The 20,188-nt window shown below is 38.6% G+C and overlaps 1 protein-coding gene across 1 annotated transcript in view; it reads left to right on the forward strand.

Annotated features, from left to right (window-relative positions):
* Positions 1-20,188, forward strand: part of LOC124595256 (disks large homolog 5) — a 172,063-nt gene that overhangs the window by 141,846 nt on the left and 10,029 nt on the right. The window contains exon 24 of the mRNA XM_047133923.1: positions 5,542-5,780. Within this exon, the coding sequence (XP_046989879.1) occupies positions 5,542-5,780 (239 nt within the window). The remainder of the gene's footprint in view (positions 1-5,541; positions 5,781-20,188) is intronic.

A 20,188-nucleotide genomic window follows, 5' to 3' on the forward strand; every position in this document is an offset into this window, starting at 1 on the left:
CACTGGTGTGTTTGGATAGCTTAAACGTTAAAGCATGACTGAAAATGTCACTTAAATGCTTTGAAATGTGGTAGACAAACATATTTTATAGGGGCGCTATAGCTAAATTTCATATTAGTGACTGGAATGTCAAAAACAATACTAAGTGATTGTAGAATGAAGGCTTTCACGACCGGGTGACATGGCTGTTGATATACTTTCCGGGATGTGAGGTCGTGGTCCAAGAACTTTTCTGCTCCTTACGTTTCGTCCAGGACTGCGCTGGACTTCCTCAGAGGCGCTGCTAATCATCATCCTCAACAAAAAAGAGGTGTCATAAAAAGTCTTGTTGATCGAGTGGAACGGATATGTACACCTGAACATTTGGATGCTGAAGTGAAACATCTGAAGCAGGCTTTTGAAAAAAACGGCTATTCAAGAAAAGAGATAAATAGAATTTTACGTCCAAGGAACAGAAACCCAAAAGATAAGAATTAACCACAATGACAGAAAAATACAGTAGTTCTCCCTTTTATTAAAAAAGTAACAGATCGGATCGGTAAGATTTTACGAAAACATGACATAAAACCGATCTTTAAACCAACAAAGAAAATAAGTCAAGTACTACGATCTGTGAAGGATAAACGCCCTCCCCCGTCGACATGTGGTGTGTATAAAATTCCATGTACCTGTTTACATTGGTACTACCAAAAGAAGCGTAAACACGCGACTGAAAGAGCATAAAAGTCTTTGTCGACTTGGAAAAATAGAAAAGTCAGCTGTAGCGGAACATGCTCTTCAACCAGGCAACCACCAATTGAAGTTTTCGGATACCGAAGTTTTATCTACAACGTTAGATTACTATCCATGGCTATATAGAGAAGCTATCGAAATTTATAAACATCATGATAATTTTAATAGGAAAGAGGAGGCTATGAAACTTAGCGATATATGGACAGTGGCTCTACAAAATTGCTAACAATTTTTATCTTTGACAAGGTGGTAATCGATAGTCAACCTTATCTTTGCTATGGATTATCACTGCTCATCACGTGTCACCTGAACCACGCCTCCCTTTCTCACAATATATAAGTCGCTCTCAGACACCCGACCAGTCAGTCGGCAAGACTCAGTGGAGCAGCGCCTCTGAGGAAGTCCAGCGCAGTCCTGGACGAAACGTAAGGAGCAGAAAGTTCTTGGACCACGACCTCACATCCCGGAAAGTATATCAACAGCCAATACTAAGTGAGCTAGACTATCACTAACATTGGTCATATTAGTGGTTGTCAGCCCTTGTGAGTATTATGGTTGTCTGACTGTTTTGCATAGTGTCTTGCGTTGTGTGGAGAGAGGGTGTGTCAACACGATTTGTGTATAGTCCAGTTAAAATTACTTGATAGTTAACAATTCACACATTGGAGCTGCCTTCCTCCCATCAGAGCAAGCGAACCGTTTGCAGTTGCCAGACTGCCACAACAATTACTCGTTTCACTGTCAGTACCTTGTTCAGCTTTCTCATGTTTCTTACACAGCAGTAACCAAACACAACTGGATTCTTCTGCGCAAGATGAGATTCAGCCACACCTATGCAATTATTATAATCAGAGAGATTGGCTTACATCAGATAGGCTTCATATAACATTGCACGAAACCATTTTTTTTTAAGGCTGCAGTTAATCATTGTGACTGGGTCATAAGACTCCTAAATACAACTACTTTTTGAACTGTAATTATATAGCTTAGTGGTTAGTGTATAAACCTGATGTGTGGAAGGTCGTAGGTTCAAATCTTATCAAATGCAGAGAAATTTATTATTTTCTGAATCTAATCTAAAGACTTTGATTATGATTTATATTCAGGTATTTGATGTGAATGTATTTCTTTCTTCTTTCTGGTACATTGCCACATCATTTTCCTCATTGTATTGACTTTTTTATTTGCTCTTTTTTTCTGTCACTCTTTTTTTCGTTTGGACTCTGCTTGTGTCGCCTATAATCTGCAACCAAGTGCCAGCAAAACTGCTCATTGGTTGGTAACATGGCCTCTCATGTAATCAGTGTGAGGATAGTTTCAGGTAACCAGTGACAGTGCAAAATTACAGTTTGCTTTTACCACTGAAATTTAAATTTTGCTGCGTAAGATCGTTATGCACACACTAATATTATGAAATTATTACGTTGTGAGTTTGCTCATAGAGGCTAGCCTTGAATGCCTGAAGAAAGCAATCATGATTTGAGTTCCACCACAGATTGTTGATCACTGTTTCCTCAGATACACTGTACATCATTACATCCTGGTTGGGACACGAGTTTCAGGGCTACAAAACGCATCATCTGCCGCAGTTCAGTCACTTAAAATCAGCTGTCAACAGAGTACCTTGCATTTCCATCATATCTTGTGATGGCCACTTCTAGCATTGCTGCACGTTACACATTAAAAACATTTGTGAAGAGATTAGCTGTGTTTGTATGTCACCTATAAATGAGTGGTAGCCAGCAGCGAGTAACACTGTAGCTGCAAGTGACAGATGTCACCTATCAATTAATTTTAATTGAACGATAGGATCTTTGTTGACACTGTAAAGCAAACAATTTTTGTCAAGAAAATTGTGTTTTAAGTCCTGTAATAATGCACAGCAGACCAGAATGGAGTAAAATGTGTAAATAAGACTGTGGTTTCAATTTGTGGTAGTAATATGTGGTTTAATAAATGTATTCCTCAGATGTTAAAAAATGCACCCAAATCTTAAGTGAATAATCTGTTATTTCCAGTGCTGTAAAAATACAGTAAAATCAGGCATGTATAATCCAGTGTTTACAGTTAATTTTTTCTGAAAAATGTTCCAATATTTCTACGGAATCCAAACTGATCGTCCCCGGAGGTTGGCTTCTACCAGTTTTTCCATTCGTCTGTAAAGAATTTGTGTTAGTATTTTGCAGCTGTGGCTTATTAAACTGATAGTTCGGTAATTTATACATCTGTCAGCACCTGCTTTCTTTGGGATTGGAATTATTATATACTTTTTGAAGTCTGAGGGTATTTCGCCTGTCTCATACATCTTGCTCACCAGATGGTAGAGTTTTGTCAGGGCTGGCTCTCCCAAGGCTATCAGTAGTTCTAATGGAATGTTGTCTACTCCCGGGGCCTTATTTCAACTCAGGTCTTTCAGTGCTCTGTCAAACTCTTCACGCAGTATCGTATCTCCCATTTCATCTTCATCTACATCCTCTTCCATTTCCATAATATTGTCCTCAAGTACATCGCCCTTGTATAGACCCTCTATATACTCCTTCCACCTTTCTGCTTTCCCTTCTTTGCTTAGAACTGGGTTTCCATCTGAGCTCTTGATATTCATACAAGTGGCTCTCTTTTATCCAAAGGTCTCTTTAATTTTCCTGTAGGCAGTATCTATCTTGCCCCTAGTGAGATATGCCTCTACATCCTTACATTTGTCCTCTAGCCATCCCTGCTTAGCCATTTTGCACTTCCTGTCGATCTCATTTTTGAGACGTTTGTATTCCTTTTTGCCTGCTACATTTACTGCATTTTTATATTTTCACCTTTCATCAATTAAATTCAATATTTCTTCTGTTACCAAAGGATTTCTAGTAGCTCCCGTCTTTTTACCTACTTGATCGTCTGCTGCCTTCACTACTTCATCCCTCAGAGCTACCCATTCTTCTTCTACTGTATTTCTTTCCCCCATTCTTGTCAGTCATTCCCTAATGTTCTCCCTGAAGCTCTCTACAACGTCTGATTCTTTCAGTTTATCCAGATCCCATCTCCTTAAATTCCCACCTTTTTGCAGTTTCTTCAGTTTTAATCTGCAGTTCGTAACCAATAGCTTGTGGTCAGAGTCCACATCTGCCCCTGGAAATGTCTTACAATTTAAAACCTGGTTCCTAAATCTCTGTCTTACCATTATATAATCTATCTGATATCTTCTAGTATCTCCAGGGTTCTTCCATGTATACAACCTTCTTTTATGATTCTCGAACCAAGTGTTAGCTATGGTTAAGTTATGCTCTGTGCAAAATTCTACCAGACGGCTTCCTCTTTCATTTCTTACCCCCAATCCATATTCACCTACTACGTTTCCTTCTCTCCCTTTTCCTACTCTCGAATTCCAGTCACCCATGACTATTAAATTTTCGTCTCCCTTCACCACCTGAATAGTTTCTTTTAATCTCATCATACATTTCATCAATTTCTTCATCTGCAGAGCTAGTTGGCGTATAAACTTGTACTACTGTAGTAGGCATGAGCTTCGTGTCTATCTTGGCCACAATAATGCGTTCACTATGCTGTTTGTAGTAACTTACCCGCATTCCTATTTGTTTTATTCATTATTAAACCTACTCCTGCATTACCCCTATTTGATTTTGTATTTATAACCCTGTATTCACCTGACCAAAAGTCTTGTTCCTCCTGCCACCGAACTTCACTAATTCCCACTATATGTAGCTTTAACCTATCCATTTGCCGTTTTAAATTTTCTAACGTACCTGCCTGATTAAGGGATCTAACATTCCACGCTCCGATCTGTAGAATGCCAGTTTTCTTTCTCCTGATAATGACACCCTCTTGAGGAGTCCCCGCCCAGAGATCCGATTTGGGGGACTATTTTACCTCCAGAATGTTTACCCAAGAGGACGCCATCATAATTTAACCATACAGTAAAGCTGAATGCCCTCGGGAAAAATTACTGCTGTAGTTTCCCCTTGCTTTCGACTGTTCGCAGTACCAGCACAGCAAGGCCGTTTTGGTTAGTGTTACAAGGCCAGATCAGTCAATCATCCAGACTGTTGCCCGTGCAACTACTGAAAAGGCTGCTGCCCCTCTTCAGGAACCACATGTTTGTCTGACCTCTCAACAGATACCCCTCCGTTGTGGTTGTACCTACGGTATGGCCATCTGTATTGCTGTGGCACGGCAAGGTCCATTGTTCATGATGGGGGAGCTCTTTGATATTCACACAAAAAAAAAAAAAAAAAAAAAAAAAAAAAAAATGTTGGACCCCAATGGAATCGAACTATGGGATAACCCAAGCTGCGACTAATGTCTAACATCGCACTGTGTTCTGTTGCAAGTTTTGATGTGATTTTGAACACAGTGACATATATGTCTTCCCCAGGTAACTTGTCAGCTCTTTGCTTGTTATGAATCAGAGTGCTGGTGTTGTCATCTTTGAAGTTTTTCATCCTTTTTCTAACACTGCTGTCATCTGTGTACACGTCTCCATATTCATGCAAAAGTCTTAGATGAATTTGAGCAGCAACAGGTTTTTCTTCTTTGATGAGGGATTCAATGACAGGACACTATTAAAACAAAACATTGATTTGACAGTGTTGTAAGCCTAGCCTGTGGTCATGTGATAGAAATTAACGACATCTCAGTGTGTCAACATGTACTGTTAACTCTGTTGTAGTTGTGTCATTACAACATAGTCCTAATCATCTATCCACCTGTGGTTTACTTTGATAACTAAGAAAGATTTGTCTTTTGAATAGTCACATCACCATTGTTTAAAACACTATTCAGTATTTGTTTTTGTCTTTACAGAGTAGATGAAGAATTACTTCTTCGACGCAGTGTTGGTGACTTGGAGGGTGATGCCAGACGTGGTACAACATCTGCTCGGCGGAGTTTTTTCCGCCGTAAAAAGCATCAGCGAAGCTCATCTCGTGACTCTAAAGAGCTTGCTAGTTTCTCCAACATTAATTTGGGATGGTATAGTGACTCTGGAACTCTGAATGAGGAAGTAGCTCTTTGTTCGTATCAGCGGGTCGAGAGGCTAGATTGTAAGTTGTTTGTATAAATTCGCTACTGCTGATTTTTGTTGCAGAATATTTGGGCATTTACAGGCCTTTATTTTGTATGATGTGTACTGCCAAATTTGATCACGTTCTATTTCTTCACTACTGAGCCACTAATATATCAAAAAGTTCTTTTTTTGGGGGGGGGGGGGGGTTTCACTGTGACCTTCCACAGTGTATTTTCGAAACTAGACTTCTTAAAACATTATTTTAATGCTTTTCTGAGCATTTTAAAATTGTGAGTACAACATTTGTTTTACATTATTTCAACCGCTGCAAAAGTTCTATTGTTAGCACATATATATATATATATATATATATATATATATATATATATATATATATATATATGTATAGGGAAACATTCCACGTGGGAAAAATATATCTAAAAACACAGATGATGTGACTTACCGAACGAAAGTGCTGACAGGTCGATAGACACACAAACATACACATGAAATTCAAGCTTTCGCAACAAACTGTTGCCTCATCAGGAAAGGGGGAAGGAGAGGGAAAGACGAAAGGATGTGGGTTTTAAGGGAGAGGGTAAGGAGTCATTCCAATCCCGGGAGCGGAAAGACTTACCTTAGGGGGAAAAAGGACAGGTATACACTCGCGCGCACACACACACACATCCATCCGCACATACACAAACACAAACAGACACAATGTCTGCTTGTGTCTGTGTATGTGCGGATTGATATGTGTGTGTGTGTGTGTGTGTGTGTGTGTGTGTGTGTGTGTGTGTGCGTGCGTGCGTGCGTGCGCGCGCGCGCGAGTGTATACCTGTCCTTTTTTCCCCCTAAGGTAAGTCTTTCCGCTCCCGGGATTGGAATGACTCCTTACCCTCTCCCTTAAAACCCACATCCTTTCGTCTTTCCCTCTCCTTCCCTCTTTCCTGATGAGGCAACAGTTTGTTGCAAAAGCTTGAATTTCGTGTGTATGTATGTGTTTGTTTGTGTGTCTATCGACCTGCCAGGACTTTCGTTCGGTAAGTCACATCAGCTGTGTTTATATATAATGTGTGTGTGTGTGTGTGTGTGTGTGTGTGTGTGTGTGTAAATCACAGTGTATGATTTTTTTTTTTGGGGGGGGGGGGGGGGGGATTTCACTGTGACCTTCCACAGTGTATTTTCGAAACTTGACTTCTTAAAACATTATTTTAACGCTTTTCTGAGCATTTTAAAATTGTGAGTACAACATTTGTTTTACATTACTTCAACCGCTGCAAAAGTTCTATTGTTAGCACATTTCACTCAAAATCTGTTGGTTCTCCGAGCGTGTGTGCGTGTGCACACACACACACACACACACACACACACACACACACACACACACACACACAGTGAAATGAATGTAGAAAATTAGAGGGCTTGTGTTTCATATAACAACCCATGCCCACACCCCTTAGCGTATGGCACTAGGTGTCGTTGAACAGCGTCGTGCGGTGCCAAGATGGTTGGCACACAGCATGCCAATCAACCCTCCTGGTAGCAGTTCTGCAGGACCATGATTGCCTTGTATTGTAACATCATGGTAAAAGAGATCCTGGGTTGTAGTTTTATGATCTTTATTTGCAATTGCTTTAGCCAACATAGTTGTGGATATTCCAGGCAGGACAAGACTACAGGCTTTCCGCCACCTGTTACTGGCACATGAACACATTGCTTTTGGCTGTGCAAATGCCTGTTTGATAAGTGCTGCATAGATGGCAGCATGTGTGCACACTGTGGAGTCTGGTTCGCCCTGCTTCAGTTTGTCATAAAACAGGGACACTCTTGTGTTTGTTACTATGTGGAGCAGACAGAAAATGGAACGCTATTCTTGGGAGGAAAGGGCAACATGCACTGTGCTTATGGGATGGTGGATGGAAGTGCTCACGCTGTCCAACATTTGTAGATTTGGCAGTTTCCGAATTGTGGAGTGTCAGATCCATGCACATTTACTGGCATCCACAGGTCCCTATGAGAGTCGGAATCACTGGCACATTCTCATAATGGCATGTGTTCATTTAAAGCCTACTTCAAACCACTATATATACATTTGTGTTACAGTTGCGAAGGCCTGACAGCGGCAGTTGTCAATGCACAGTGCGTACACCAGGGCTTGAAGAGGAGGCATTAGCAGGCTGGAAAGCACACCCTCAACAAGGTCACAAGAAATTGGTTTAAGCCATTCCACAGTTTGGCTTGTTTGGCATGAAGATGATTTACAAACCTACCGCTCTTGGAACATTCAGGCCTTTAATCCAGACTATTTTCCACATCAAATTGAATTCTGGAAGTGGTTTTTATAAAGGTGTGCCATTCGACAGGACTTTCCAAACCATGTACTTTTTACAGATGATGCATCCTTTACACAAGAGGGTATGTTCAACAGACAGTCACCATGTGTGGGCATGGGGAGATTTGCTTGCTGCCTTTATTCATGGCCACCAAGAGTGCTTTGATGTCAACATATGAGCCAGCTTGGTAGGTGATAATCTGATTGGTCCATACATGTTGTCCCAGTGACTTAACACAGACACTTAATCTTTTTGCAAGAAACTCTGCCAGAGTTGTTGGAACATGTTCCACTCAACATGTGACAGTGTATGTGGTAACATGATGTGTACCTGTGAACTTTAGGCATGCATTGCAAATGCATTTGAATGAAACTTTTGGTGAGCATTGGATAGGGCACAGTGGGCTGGTGGCATGGCCTGCGTATTCCCCTGACTTGACCCCCTTTGATTTTTTTCTTCTGGGGCCACCTGAAATCTGGATACTGATGGAGAGCCAGTAGTATACATTATGGCAGTGCAATTACACTTTGCCAGGAACATTTGAAAGAGTTTCACAGTCACTCCAGCATGATTGCACAGCATGAATTCGAGCAGGACGACATAACTTCAAGCTATTTTTGTAACTGTTTTCAAATAAAGATTGTAAAACTTCACCCCGACATCTCATTTACCTCGATGTCACAAATACATTGAAAACTTTGCCCTGCAGATCTGGTACCATGATGGCTCGGATAGCATGCTGTGTGCCTACCCTCTTCGTAGTATGCGACACTGTTAAACAGCGCCTAGTGCCGTACGCTGAGGAATGGGGACATGGGTTTCTATGTTAGATATGCTTGTTTATGACCCACTCTACTAGTTTTCGAATTTTCTAAGTTCATTTCAGATACACTCAGCGCATATATATAAGGAAAAGGTTTTTACTAAAAAGTCAGAAAGTTCTTGGCTGATTTACCTCAGATTTTTACATGATATGCTAATAAATTTTCGGACAGACATAGGCTGCATGTTTTTTAATATATTCGCCCAAACTTCTATATGAAAATAAGTCATAGTTTAACATTGTTACCAAAAATCTTGAAAAGTTTGTGATCAGTTAAATTCAAATTTTTACATGATAATCTAATAAAACCTGGGACGGACATGGGCTACACATTTTTCGAATGTATGTGGTATATAAGTATATACGCACTATATAAATATAAATGCACTATATAAATTTGTTAACATCGAGTATTGATTTAAGGGTCAGGAAGTCGTTTCTGAAAGTATTTGTATGGAGTGTCGCCATGTATGAAAATGAAACATGGACGATAAATAGTTTAGACAAGTAGAGAATAAAAGCTTTCAAAATGTGGTGCTACAAAAGAATACTGAAGATTAGATGGGTAGATCACAAAACTAATGAGGAGGTATTGAATAGAATTGGGGTGAAGAGGAGTTTGTGGCACAACTTGACTACAAGAAGGGACCCCTTGGTAGGACATGCTCTGAGGCATCAAGGGATCACCAATTTAGTACTGGAGGGCAGCGTGGAGGGTAAAAATCATAGAGGGAGACCAAGAGATGACTACACTAAGCAGTTTCAGAAGGATGTAGGCTGCAGTAGGTACTGGGAGATGAAGAAGCTTGCACAGGATAGAGTAGCATGGAGAGATGCATCAAACCAGTCTCAGGACTGAAGACCACAGCAACAAACAACATATAAATGGGGAAGTTTACTAACAAAAATAACAAAGTTCTTGATGAAATCATTTCAAATTTTTATGCGATTCTCTAATAAACTTTCTCTAATAAACTTCTAATAAAGCTTTTCTGGCTGGAATAATATTTGCCTTAATTGGGTCGTTTACCTTGGAACTTTGTACACTGTAGCCAGTAATTCTGAAGCTCAACACTCTCTGTTATTACAGTACGTGATTGGCTTCACCGTGTATTCAGAAAGACAGTATGGAGAACATTCTGAAATGTATTCAAGCATCCGTTTGCCGGTGCAGCGCTTCTGCAGAACCGAATTCAGAAGCGACATAAGCTTCAGATTTTTAATATATATGGTACATAAATATATACTGCATAAATGGGAAACATAGTTGGAAAAAAAATGCGAAATGTTCAGGACTGATTCACTCCAAATTTTTATGTGATACTGTAATAAATGTTTGTACATATGTAGACTACACATTTTTAAAAATGACATAGGCTTCATGTTTTTCAGTTATATAAGACTTAAAGAGGACACATTAACAAAAACCTTGAAAAGTCCACTTTTAACATTCTGATGACTTAAAGTGCGAGTGTGGATATGGGTTATATTGGCTTACTCCCCCAAACCACCTTCCACTTCTTTACGAGATGACTTACTTAGAATTTGCAGCCACTCTTCTTTATCGAATAGCCGACTGCTGGAAACCCTCTTGACTTCTTCTCCATCAAATAATGCTAGGTACAGGAATTTTTAGACTCTTTCTACTTATGAAATAGACATAAAAACTTTACTTTTTGTCAACTAACGATGTATTTGATCTCCATACACAATAAAAATCTCACTTTCCTCATGAATATGTAACTTCCTGCAAGTCTCTCATACAGTCAGGCATTAGAAACAAATTGGGTTACAGTTAAAAGTAAGTTGGCTTGGATACCATGACCTTTCTTAACATGAATCATAAAATTAGTCTTGCCTCTAACAAGGTTGCGTCAAGAGTGTATAAGAGTTCTTTTTCAACTGTTCTTGTTTTAATAACAATAATCAGTGACACAATAAGCACAGAGCTACATACAAACTCCATGTTTCTTCCTTACACACTCACTAAAATATGTGTGGATTGCCCGACAGGTACTTATCGGTGCCGTCCAACCGCCGCGTCTACTTTCTTCCTGCGACTGATTTGAAACCTGCACACACAAACATGTGACACCCAGTAGGTAGGATTCTACCATCCCACACACATATATCCAGAAAATCGTGTGTTCGAGATGGTAGAAGGCTGAGTGGTTCTAGAATTTACACAGAAATTCTCGAATCACTAAATATCCCCCCCCCCCCCCCCCCTCAGATTGAACACCTGATATTTTGTACATAATCATTATGCAAATAATATCACTCATAACAAAATTTCATATCTTAACAGTATACATTTCTTACATATGTTTATATACATATCTTTACTTTCAATAACAATTCTCTGTCCTCTCTTGAACAATCTTCCGCTTATTGTTTTTCTACTCTTTTCTTAATTTGCTTTGTTATTAAGACATGAGCATTTACTCGTGGTTTTAGTCAGGTTTACTAATATTTAGGAATTGTGAGGACACACTTCTTTTTTCCAATTGTAAACTTCGTACTATCTTTTTCCTCGTATGTACTATTTTCATTATTTGTAGCTTGGAGGAACTCTGGATGAAATGAAAGTGTTCTTTTGACATTCATTTACTTCCACGAAACTTAATAATGCTAATTGTTCATAGAATTCACACTTCCCAGAATGATCCCTATAAAATTTGTGACTTTTGTCATGATACTGTCCCCTTCTCCTAGGATCAGTTCCTATTCCTTGGTTGTGGGTTGACTGTATGAGAGCACTTCCTCTTTCCATTCTGATAGATACACCCCTTACAAAACATCCCTATTTTTTAGGCCACATATCGTCCTCTCTCCACGTAGGTATGTCTGCCCTTTATAATTAGTGAATGTCGGGTAAGCCCCCCTTATCCTTTCTGAGTAGGCCTCATGGTTCATTACCCTAGTATACATTTCTATGTATACCATAATTAAGTGTTGTCTGGTAAAGATGTAAATCTACGTAAACTTTGCATCCATTCTTTAATATATCATTTACTCCCTAGAGTCCTCTACTTATCAACTTCTATATTTTCAATAGGTACTATGTCTACATATACTATTTATGTCCCTCTATCCTTCAATTCATCAGAGTACTCATTACACAGATGTTTCTTAATGATCGACATGACTAATTCTACTCCTACTTTCATTTTCTTTCTTTTCTCACGCCTCTGTCTTGTTTATTCATTACTCATTACTACTTTATAGTTGTTTGTTATGTATGTGCAACTCTTCTTATTTATTTTCGATGTAGAACCGTCATAACTTCCTATACATGTGCTCATATTTCCATATGTACACGTTTTCCCTACAACATCTGGTGGTTCTCACATCGTGACAGGCTTCCTCTTATGTGATTTAATGTTTGTGTAGAAGTGTATATTTGTGTGTATGTGGATGTGTGTTAGTGTAGTCTGATTCTTTGGCCTTCTTATCGAAAGATAAGATTTAGGTTTTTAGTAACCACGGAGATAAGGGAGGACCTCAGTGATACAAGTTTGTGATTATGGAAATAGGGAAAAAATAGACAGGACCTGAAAGGAAAAATAGATATGAATGCGGGGATCGAAGAAGAGAAAGAAGATAGCCCCAAAGACAGGAAACCCTTCCCACCCCTCTTCCCTAGGATCCTTACCCCTCAGGTACTTGAATGAGACGTCAGAGGAGGTTTGGTGTATCGTTTCCTACAAAACGGACGTGTCCCACCTTCATCCTTTGAGGTCCCCGAAGGAAATCCTAGCAACGCTATGGAAATGGCAAATGATGAAAAATCAGGCACACTTGTTTGTGAGGGTTGTTTGAAAGGTGTGATGTGTGTTTTGTGTTAATCATGATTTATCTGTTCTTGTAAATCATGCTTTTAGCTACAATATCCACCCCTTTCAAAATTTGTACAAACCCTCCCATCTATATCACATCTCATAAAAGGTGTAAAATACTCTATACAAAACAGAAAACCTATACACTATGGTATAACAGCTGTACAGCTAGTCATATCTTATTATATTTTCCACAAATATAATAATCTATTTAGTTTATTTTGTCTAGGTATCACTTTTGTTCTGTGATTCTCTTAAGTTGTTCTCTATTACATAGTCTTATCCAGTTTTCTAAGCAATAAGATTACAGAATAGTTTTAGATTTTAAAGGAATTCGGTGCAGGAAACTATTTGGGGAAAAACACCGAAAACAACTCAGGATCCAACGGTCGTTACTCCGCCCATTAACTTAGAATGTTAACATACATATACAATTTTACATCCTTTACATTGTAATATGCCTCCCCCTTGTTTTTGCTTGTCTTAAATGCCAATTGAAATATTTCCTCATAGTACCCCAAGTATTATTATAATATTTTGGGTCCCACAGATCTAATATTAACTTTTCTTGAGCACTGGCAGACCAGTACTTCTCTTCAAATTTCTTTTGAAAGTCTTCCCAAGAGGAAAAATTCTCAATATTTACTGTTCCCCATTCTGAGGCTTCCCGTAGAAGGTACCCCACAGCAAATTCGATCTCCTTGGAATCTTCCCAATTTTTTGGCGAAGCTTGGTTAAATCTTTTTAAGAAATGGGTTGGATGTACATCTACATCTGGCTTAAATTTAGGGAATTGTCTAGATAACCCTGAATCAGTTCCCCATTGCAAATCATTCACCGCTTCACTAGTTAACACGACATTAGGTGTAGTTACCCTTTTTTCTATTTTGTCTTGGATAAGCTTAATTTCTCTCCCCACGTCATCCGTACCCTTCCTGGTATCATTAAGTTCGGAAGAAGGAATAGGCGACACGTTCCCAGATGTTATTCTGTCAGTAACCTTTCGATCTATAATTTCTCTAAATTGTTCCTCCAAACTAATTACATTTATAATATCAGAGTTAGCTATTTTCTCTTTGAAATTCCTTTCTACATTATCTACCCGTGTATTGACACCTGTAACTTGTGATTGAATGATTGACATTAATTCATTATGCTTATCTACACTTTCTTTCAAAGTATTCATTCCCTGTCTTACATCATTATATTTCATATTGTACATGTTTTCAAAAGATCCTAACTTTTCAATAAGTTCTGATTCTACGTTATTACATTTGTTCTCTACGTCAAGTTCTAACATTTTCGATAAAACTCGAAAAGTGTCATTCTGTTTCTGACTAAGATTAGTAAACATATCATTTATATGAGTGGCCAAAGAATCTGTCAACTCGTTCTTTAAATCTACTTTTAAATTCTCTACTTTATTACTTATGGCGTCAAATTCAGTCGTCAAAGCACCCATGCCTTCACATAGATTACTAAATTCCTTGCTTTGAGAGTCGACTTTGGCGTTTAAGAAACCTAAATTTGTCCTTTGAATATTTAGAGTTTCACTCTGAGCATTTAATTGAGAATTTACTAAGTCTAGTTCTTTACTTAGAATCGCACTCTGATCATTTAATTGAGAACTTAATGAGTTTAACTTAAGACTCTGAGCTTTGATTAAATTTATCAACTCAGCCCAGTCAGGCACTTCTTTGCTAATTTTCATGGCCATAGCAGGGTGTTGAGTTTCCCCAACCTGTTGTTTATTTTCCATACTTTTATATGCCTTAGTTCTTTTAAGCATTTAAAACTGACTTTAAATATGATAATTACACAATAAAAGTTCACTCAACAGTATCTTGTACTACTTCGTGCTAAAGTAATCAAGTTTGTTTCACACTCACCCGGCGTAGAATTCACATTGTGTAGGTGAGCGGATGTGGAGGTAGGTCAGCACCGGCAAACAGCAGTTGGTGTTGGTGGCGTCGAGTGTGTATGTTGGTTTCTGCGTCTGTGTCCCCACGATGTGTGTGAGGGTTGTATATTCCCCACACTGGATCTTCTTAGCTAAAGCATTCTATGCATACTTCTTCGTAGACAAATACGTCGAAATCTTCTGTACTATTTTTATCGTTGGGTGAATGTTTCATTTCCTCGATGTTTTTCCATTTAAGTTTCGCTCCATTGTATATTTGAACATATTCCAGTGTCTCGGAGTAATTCCCTTGTCTTATTATGTTTGGTTGCTATGGCAACACATAACAGCTTGTTTTCTCGTTTTTGACTTAAAATTCCTGTTTTCTCGGTCCTTTCACACGGGTCGCCACATTCTAAAGTTCTGATGACTTAAAGTGCAAATGTGGATGTGGGTTATATCGGCTTATTCCCCCAACCCACCTTCCACTTCTTTACGAGATAACTTACTTGGTACTTGCAGCCACTTTTCTTTACCGAATAGCCAGCTGCTGGAAACCCTCTTGACTTCTTCTCCGTCGAATAATGCTAGGTACAGGAATTTTTAGACTCTTTCTACTTATTAAATAAGTAGACATACAAACTTTACTTTTTGTCAATTAACGATGTATTTGACCTCCATATACAATAAAAATCTCACTTTCCACATGAATATGTAACTTCCTGCAAGTCTCTCATACAGTCAGACATTAGAAACAAATTGGTGTACAGTTAAAAGAAAGTTGGCTTGGATACCATGACCTTTCTTAACATGAATCATAAAATTAGTCTCACCTCTAACAAGGTTGCATCAAGAGTGCACAAGAGATCTTTTTCAACTGTTCTTCTTTTTCAACTGTTCTTGTTCTAATAACAATAGTCAATGACACAATAAGCCCAGAGCTACATATAAACTCCATGGTTCTTCCTTACACACTCACTAAAACATGCATGGATTGCCCGACAGGTACTTGTCGGTGCCGTCCGACTGCCGCGTGTACATTCTTCCCCCAACTGATTTGAAACCTGCACACACACACAAACATGTGACGCACAATAGGTAGGATTCTACCATCCTACACTCATATCCAGAATATCATTTGTTCAAGATGGTAGAAGGCTGAGTGGTTCTAGAATTTACACAGAAATTCTCGAATCACTACATACTCTGATTTACTGGTTGGACATTGAGTACATATTTCTTTAATATAACTGGTACATAAATGGATATATAATAAGTAAAGGCGAAATCTTGTTAGCAAAAATCTCAAAAAGCTCGTGACCATTTAATTTGAAATTTTTACTCCAGGCTCTAATAAAAATTCAAACAGACACTGGCTGAATATTTTTTAAATATAATAATACATAAATGCATCTAATACATAAACAGGAAATGTGGAACACACACACACACACACACACACACACACACACACACACACACACAAGGGAAACATTGTTAGTAAATATATCCCCCTCCCCCATCTCCCCTCCTCACCACACCCCAAGGATGTGGTTGCGCAGGATCCTAAGAGCACAACATAAATTGTAGGAGCTGAATATTTCTGATGAGCATGATAATAAATTTCACTGTTGTGCACCGAACATTTCGAGGCTGAATACACGTTCTGTTGAGCACTTTGAGTTTTCCGTAGGAAAGCCAATTACAAATAAAATTGCTCAAGAATGCATTTCCCCCTTTATATAGAATAATTATACTTGTTGCCATTGTTATTGCATAATTTGTAATCTACAAAAAAACTAAATCAAATATAAAAAATTAACCTTGAAGTTTTGTCTTTTTCAGTGTGTGTTGTCTTTTAAGATATATCAAACACAAACATGCCAGTAAAATTTTAAATAATGGCTTAAATGGCTGGCCTTTGGCCCTGAAATGTTTTTAAGTGGCTGCTCCTTAAATGTTAAGTTTTGAATGAGATTCAAATGCTCCGCGATTAAAGAAATTCATCACTCATTTTCACCCGTAACATAATTAATGTTGTGTAAAAGGAAATTTACTTTGAAAGTAATGCTTCTCGAACAACAGTTTGGTGTATTTTCCCACAACATGTTAGAAATGACATTCATCAAAAGCAGCTTGTTGTTTTGAAGTATTGGATAGTTTTCATTCTAAAGCCGTTGACACATTTTGCTGTTGGCTGACACTTGTGTGTGAATTATATTTTGTTTCTGTAAAGGGTGTATTTTCTTTGCTACTAAAATATTATTTTGGCGTTATTCTGTCATTTATGTTTTATTGCTGCAGTGATATTCTACAGTAACAGGCTACAGTAAATTTCTGCATTAGAGTACCAGTTCTTGCCAGTCAAAATTACAATACAGTGAAAACTCGCTTTTACACTTTTAAAGGGATTTCAAAAAAAAGGTGTAAAACGCGGGAAAATGTAAAATGTGGGAAATAATGTTTTGAGCTGTGAAAGTTACATATAGGATATTCCCTTGCACTTGATGTATGATATATGTACATAACAGGCATCAAAAGACTTGTCAGGGAATTTTTTATTATCTAATAAAAACCGCTGATGTAACTGGAGTTGATAACTGTCTGCGAAGTGGAAACATTTAACTTAATTTCAGACATCATAATCGATGTTTTTGGAAAGCCTGCAGCTGTCATTCATTATTTAAATAATGAAATACTGCACTTGTTTATTTCGAGAATTTTTAATTTCGAATGTCGCAGTTGATGTTTTTGGAAAGCCTGCAGCTGTCATTCATTATTTGAATAACAAAATACTGCACTAGTTAGTATTTTCTCATGCTTAGCACAACGTGTTTTGAGAATTTTTTTCTCATTGTCAAGTGCAAATGTGTAAATAAGTATTTTGTATAGTGTTTGAATATGTGTTGTTCTGTGTCTCTTGCACTGTACTTGTCATTTTTGAGGTTATCGGATACTGTGTGCCTCATCAATTACGTAAGAAACTACACTAAACACATTTGAGCAATGCAAAGTGAATGAAGGTGTCAACTAGCACTCCAAGTGGCCATAGGCCGAAACATGCTAAATATGGTTAGACAAAGGTGTCACAATAATCTCAACAATCATGAAACTGCACTTACTCAGTAGAGGCAGTTTAGAAATGGTTTGATTGGTCATGATATCTTCATTCGAACAAACCTAATTACTCCCATCAGCCACCACGCCAAGTAGAGCTTGGCAGGGGCAGGAGATACGGCACAAATTGTTACAACTTTTACTCATTTATACGTTCAAATCTGCTGAATAGAGTGCCGTCATGGTAAGAAACTTAACCACTTAATATTTGTAAACACTACTGGATGGTCAACATTATGCCAGCATCATATTTTCTCCACAAACATTTTTTTGGAATGCGTAAATCGTGGGAAAATTATAAATATGTTGATGCAGAATCAGGTGCAAATTAACATTGTGGGCATAGGAAATTTGACGGGACCGATAAAAAATGTCATAAACGGTGGGAAAACGTTAATTCCAGGAACGTAAAAGTGGGGTTATGCAGTAATTTAACTGAAAACTAAAACAATGAAAAACTTCCAGAATTCTAAGAAATTCACAAGTTTTTCCCAGATTTTTCCTGCTTGTCCTAGGCTGTTGGTTGGTTGGTTGATTGATTTTGGGGGAGGGGACCAACAGTGAGGTCATCGGTCCCATCAGAGTGGGGAAAGGTGGGGAAGGAAGATGGCCATGTCCTTTCAAAGGAACCATGCTGGCATTTGCCTGAAGTGATTTAGGGAAATCACGGAAAACCTAAATCAGGATGGCTGGACATGGGTTTGAACTGTCGTCCTCCCGAATGCGAGTCCAGAGTGGTAACCAGTGTGTCACCTTGCTCAGTCCACGGGCCGTATACACCCGAATTGTGTTATTAGGTTTGTGTGTAAGTTCATAGTGTTTTTCTTTTGCATGTTAGTCCTACAGTTGCAATGGGTTTATTTATTGATTGTCAGTTTTTATTTATAGTTGACTGGTGCTATTTGTGTTTACATACGGTTGTGTGGAGATAGTGACTGGAGCTGTGGACGCAAGAAAATGGAGTGGCAAGGGGAGAAATCCGAAGATTTTCAACATATTCGTGTGTTTGAGTTCAGTTGAGGCAACCAGAAACTTGTGCCTTGTATGAAGATAATGCCATCGGACAGGGCACAGCAAGAAAATGTTTTTCTCATTTTAAGGTAGTTCATTTTGACATTAGTGGCTCTCCACCTTCAAGAAGACCTTAAGGGTTTGATCGAGATTGTTTAAACATGTTAATCCACAAGGATCCACCTCACTGTACTCAATAACTGGCAAATGTTATGAAATCTGATCATTCCACCATCGTGCGACATTTTCATGCAATGGAGAATGTTCAAAAATCGAGTGTGTGGGTACCGCATGCTCTAAGCCAAAATCACAAAAATCAGCGGGTGGCCGTATGTGCATCTTTACTTGCTCGTCATCAATTGGATCACGAACAACACCAACCATTCCTATCTTGTATCATCACTGATGATGAGAAATGGTGTCTTTATGCTAACGTAAGGAAAAGAAAGAAATGATTGAGCCCAAACATAGCAGCAACTCCTGCTTCCCCAAAGTGTAACCATCATTGCTGACATTTATTGTCAACAGTTGAGACGTCTTGCAGACGCAATCCAAGAACAATAACGAGGAACTGATGCTACTTCTCGATAACACCTGCTCGCATTCTACTAGACTCACAAAAAACATTATACAGGAGATGGATTGGGAAGTTATTCTGCACCCACCTTGTGCACCTGATCTTGCACCCTCAGGTTTTCACCTTTCTGCTTTCTATGAAACATCCTTCAAGGAGCTTCCCTTCTGGATGAAAATGCAGTCTGAATATGACTTGACTATTTCTTTGCTTCAAAGCTGCACAATTTCTGCAGCCGCAGCGTCGGAAAGTTATCCCAGCATTGGCGGACTGTTGTAAATAGCAAAGGAGAATATATTATTGATGACTAAAATCTCCATTATGTGTATCTGTTGCATTTATTAAACTTATGCACGAACCCAACACATCTTCTCAGCAGAAGATATGTCAATATGCTGACCGTTTCGATAAGTTAAGTGTTGTGTGCATACAGCGATTCATACATAACTGTGTTCAGTTACTGCACCCCCCCCCCCCCCCCTCTCTTACTCCTGCTGCTGCTGCTGCCACCACCACCACCACCACCACCAAATGTGAAGAAACCACACATTCAGAAATTCTTCTGTGTAGTTGTAGTTATGAAGCAGATGTGATTTCTATTTGTGTTTGAAGTTAATTTTATTATCCAGTCACTAAGTAGGTGATAAAGATTTTTCTGGTGAATACCTTACTCCTTTGTGTCAATGAAAATAATCAATTTTTGAGAAAATAATGAAAGTGGGTGGATTTAAAAAATCTACTCAGTAGATGACAGCAGGAGAACACAGATGTATAAAGGTTAAAGAAATTGTCAAGCTCTTGGAGCCAGTGGCTCCTTGTGGAAGAACGGTTGAAGGGGAAAGAAG

Source organism: Schistocerca americana, chromosome 2 (genome assembly GCF_021461395.2).
Source record: "Schistocerca americana isolate TAMUIC-IGC-003095 chromosome 2, iqSchAmer2.1, whole genome shotgun sequence".
In the NCBI taxonomy this organism is placed as follows: domain Eukaryota; kingdom Metazoa; phylum Arthropoda; class Insecta; order Orthoptera; family Acrididae; genus Schistocerca; species Schistocerca americana.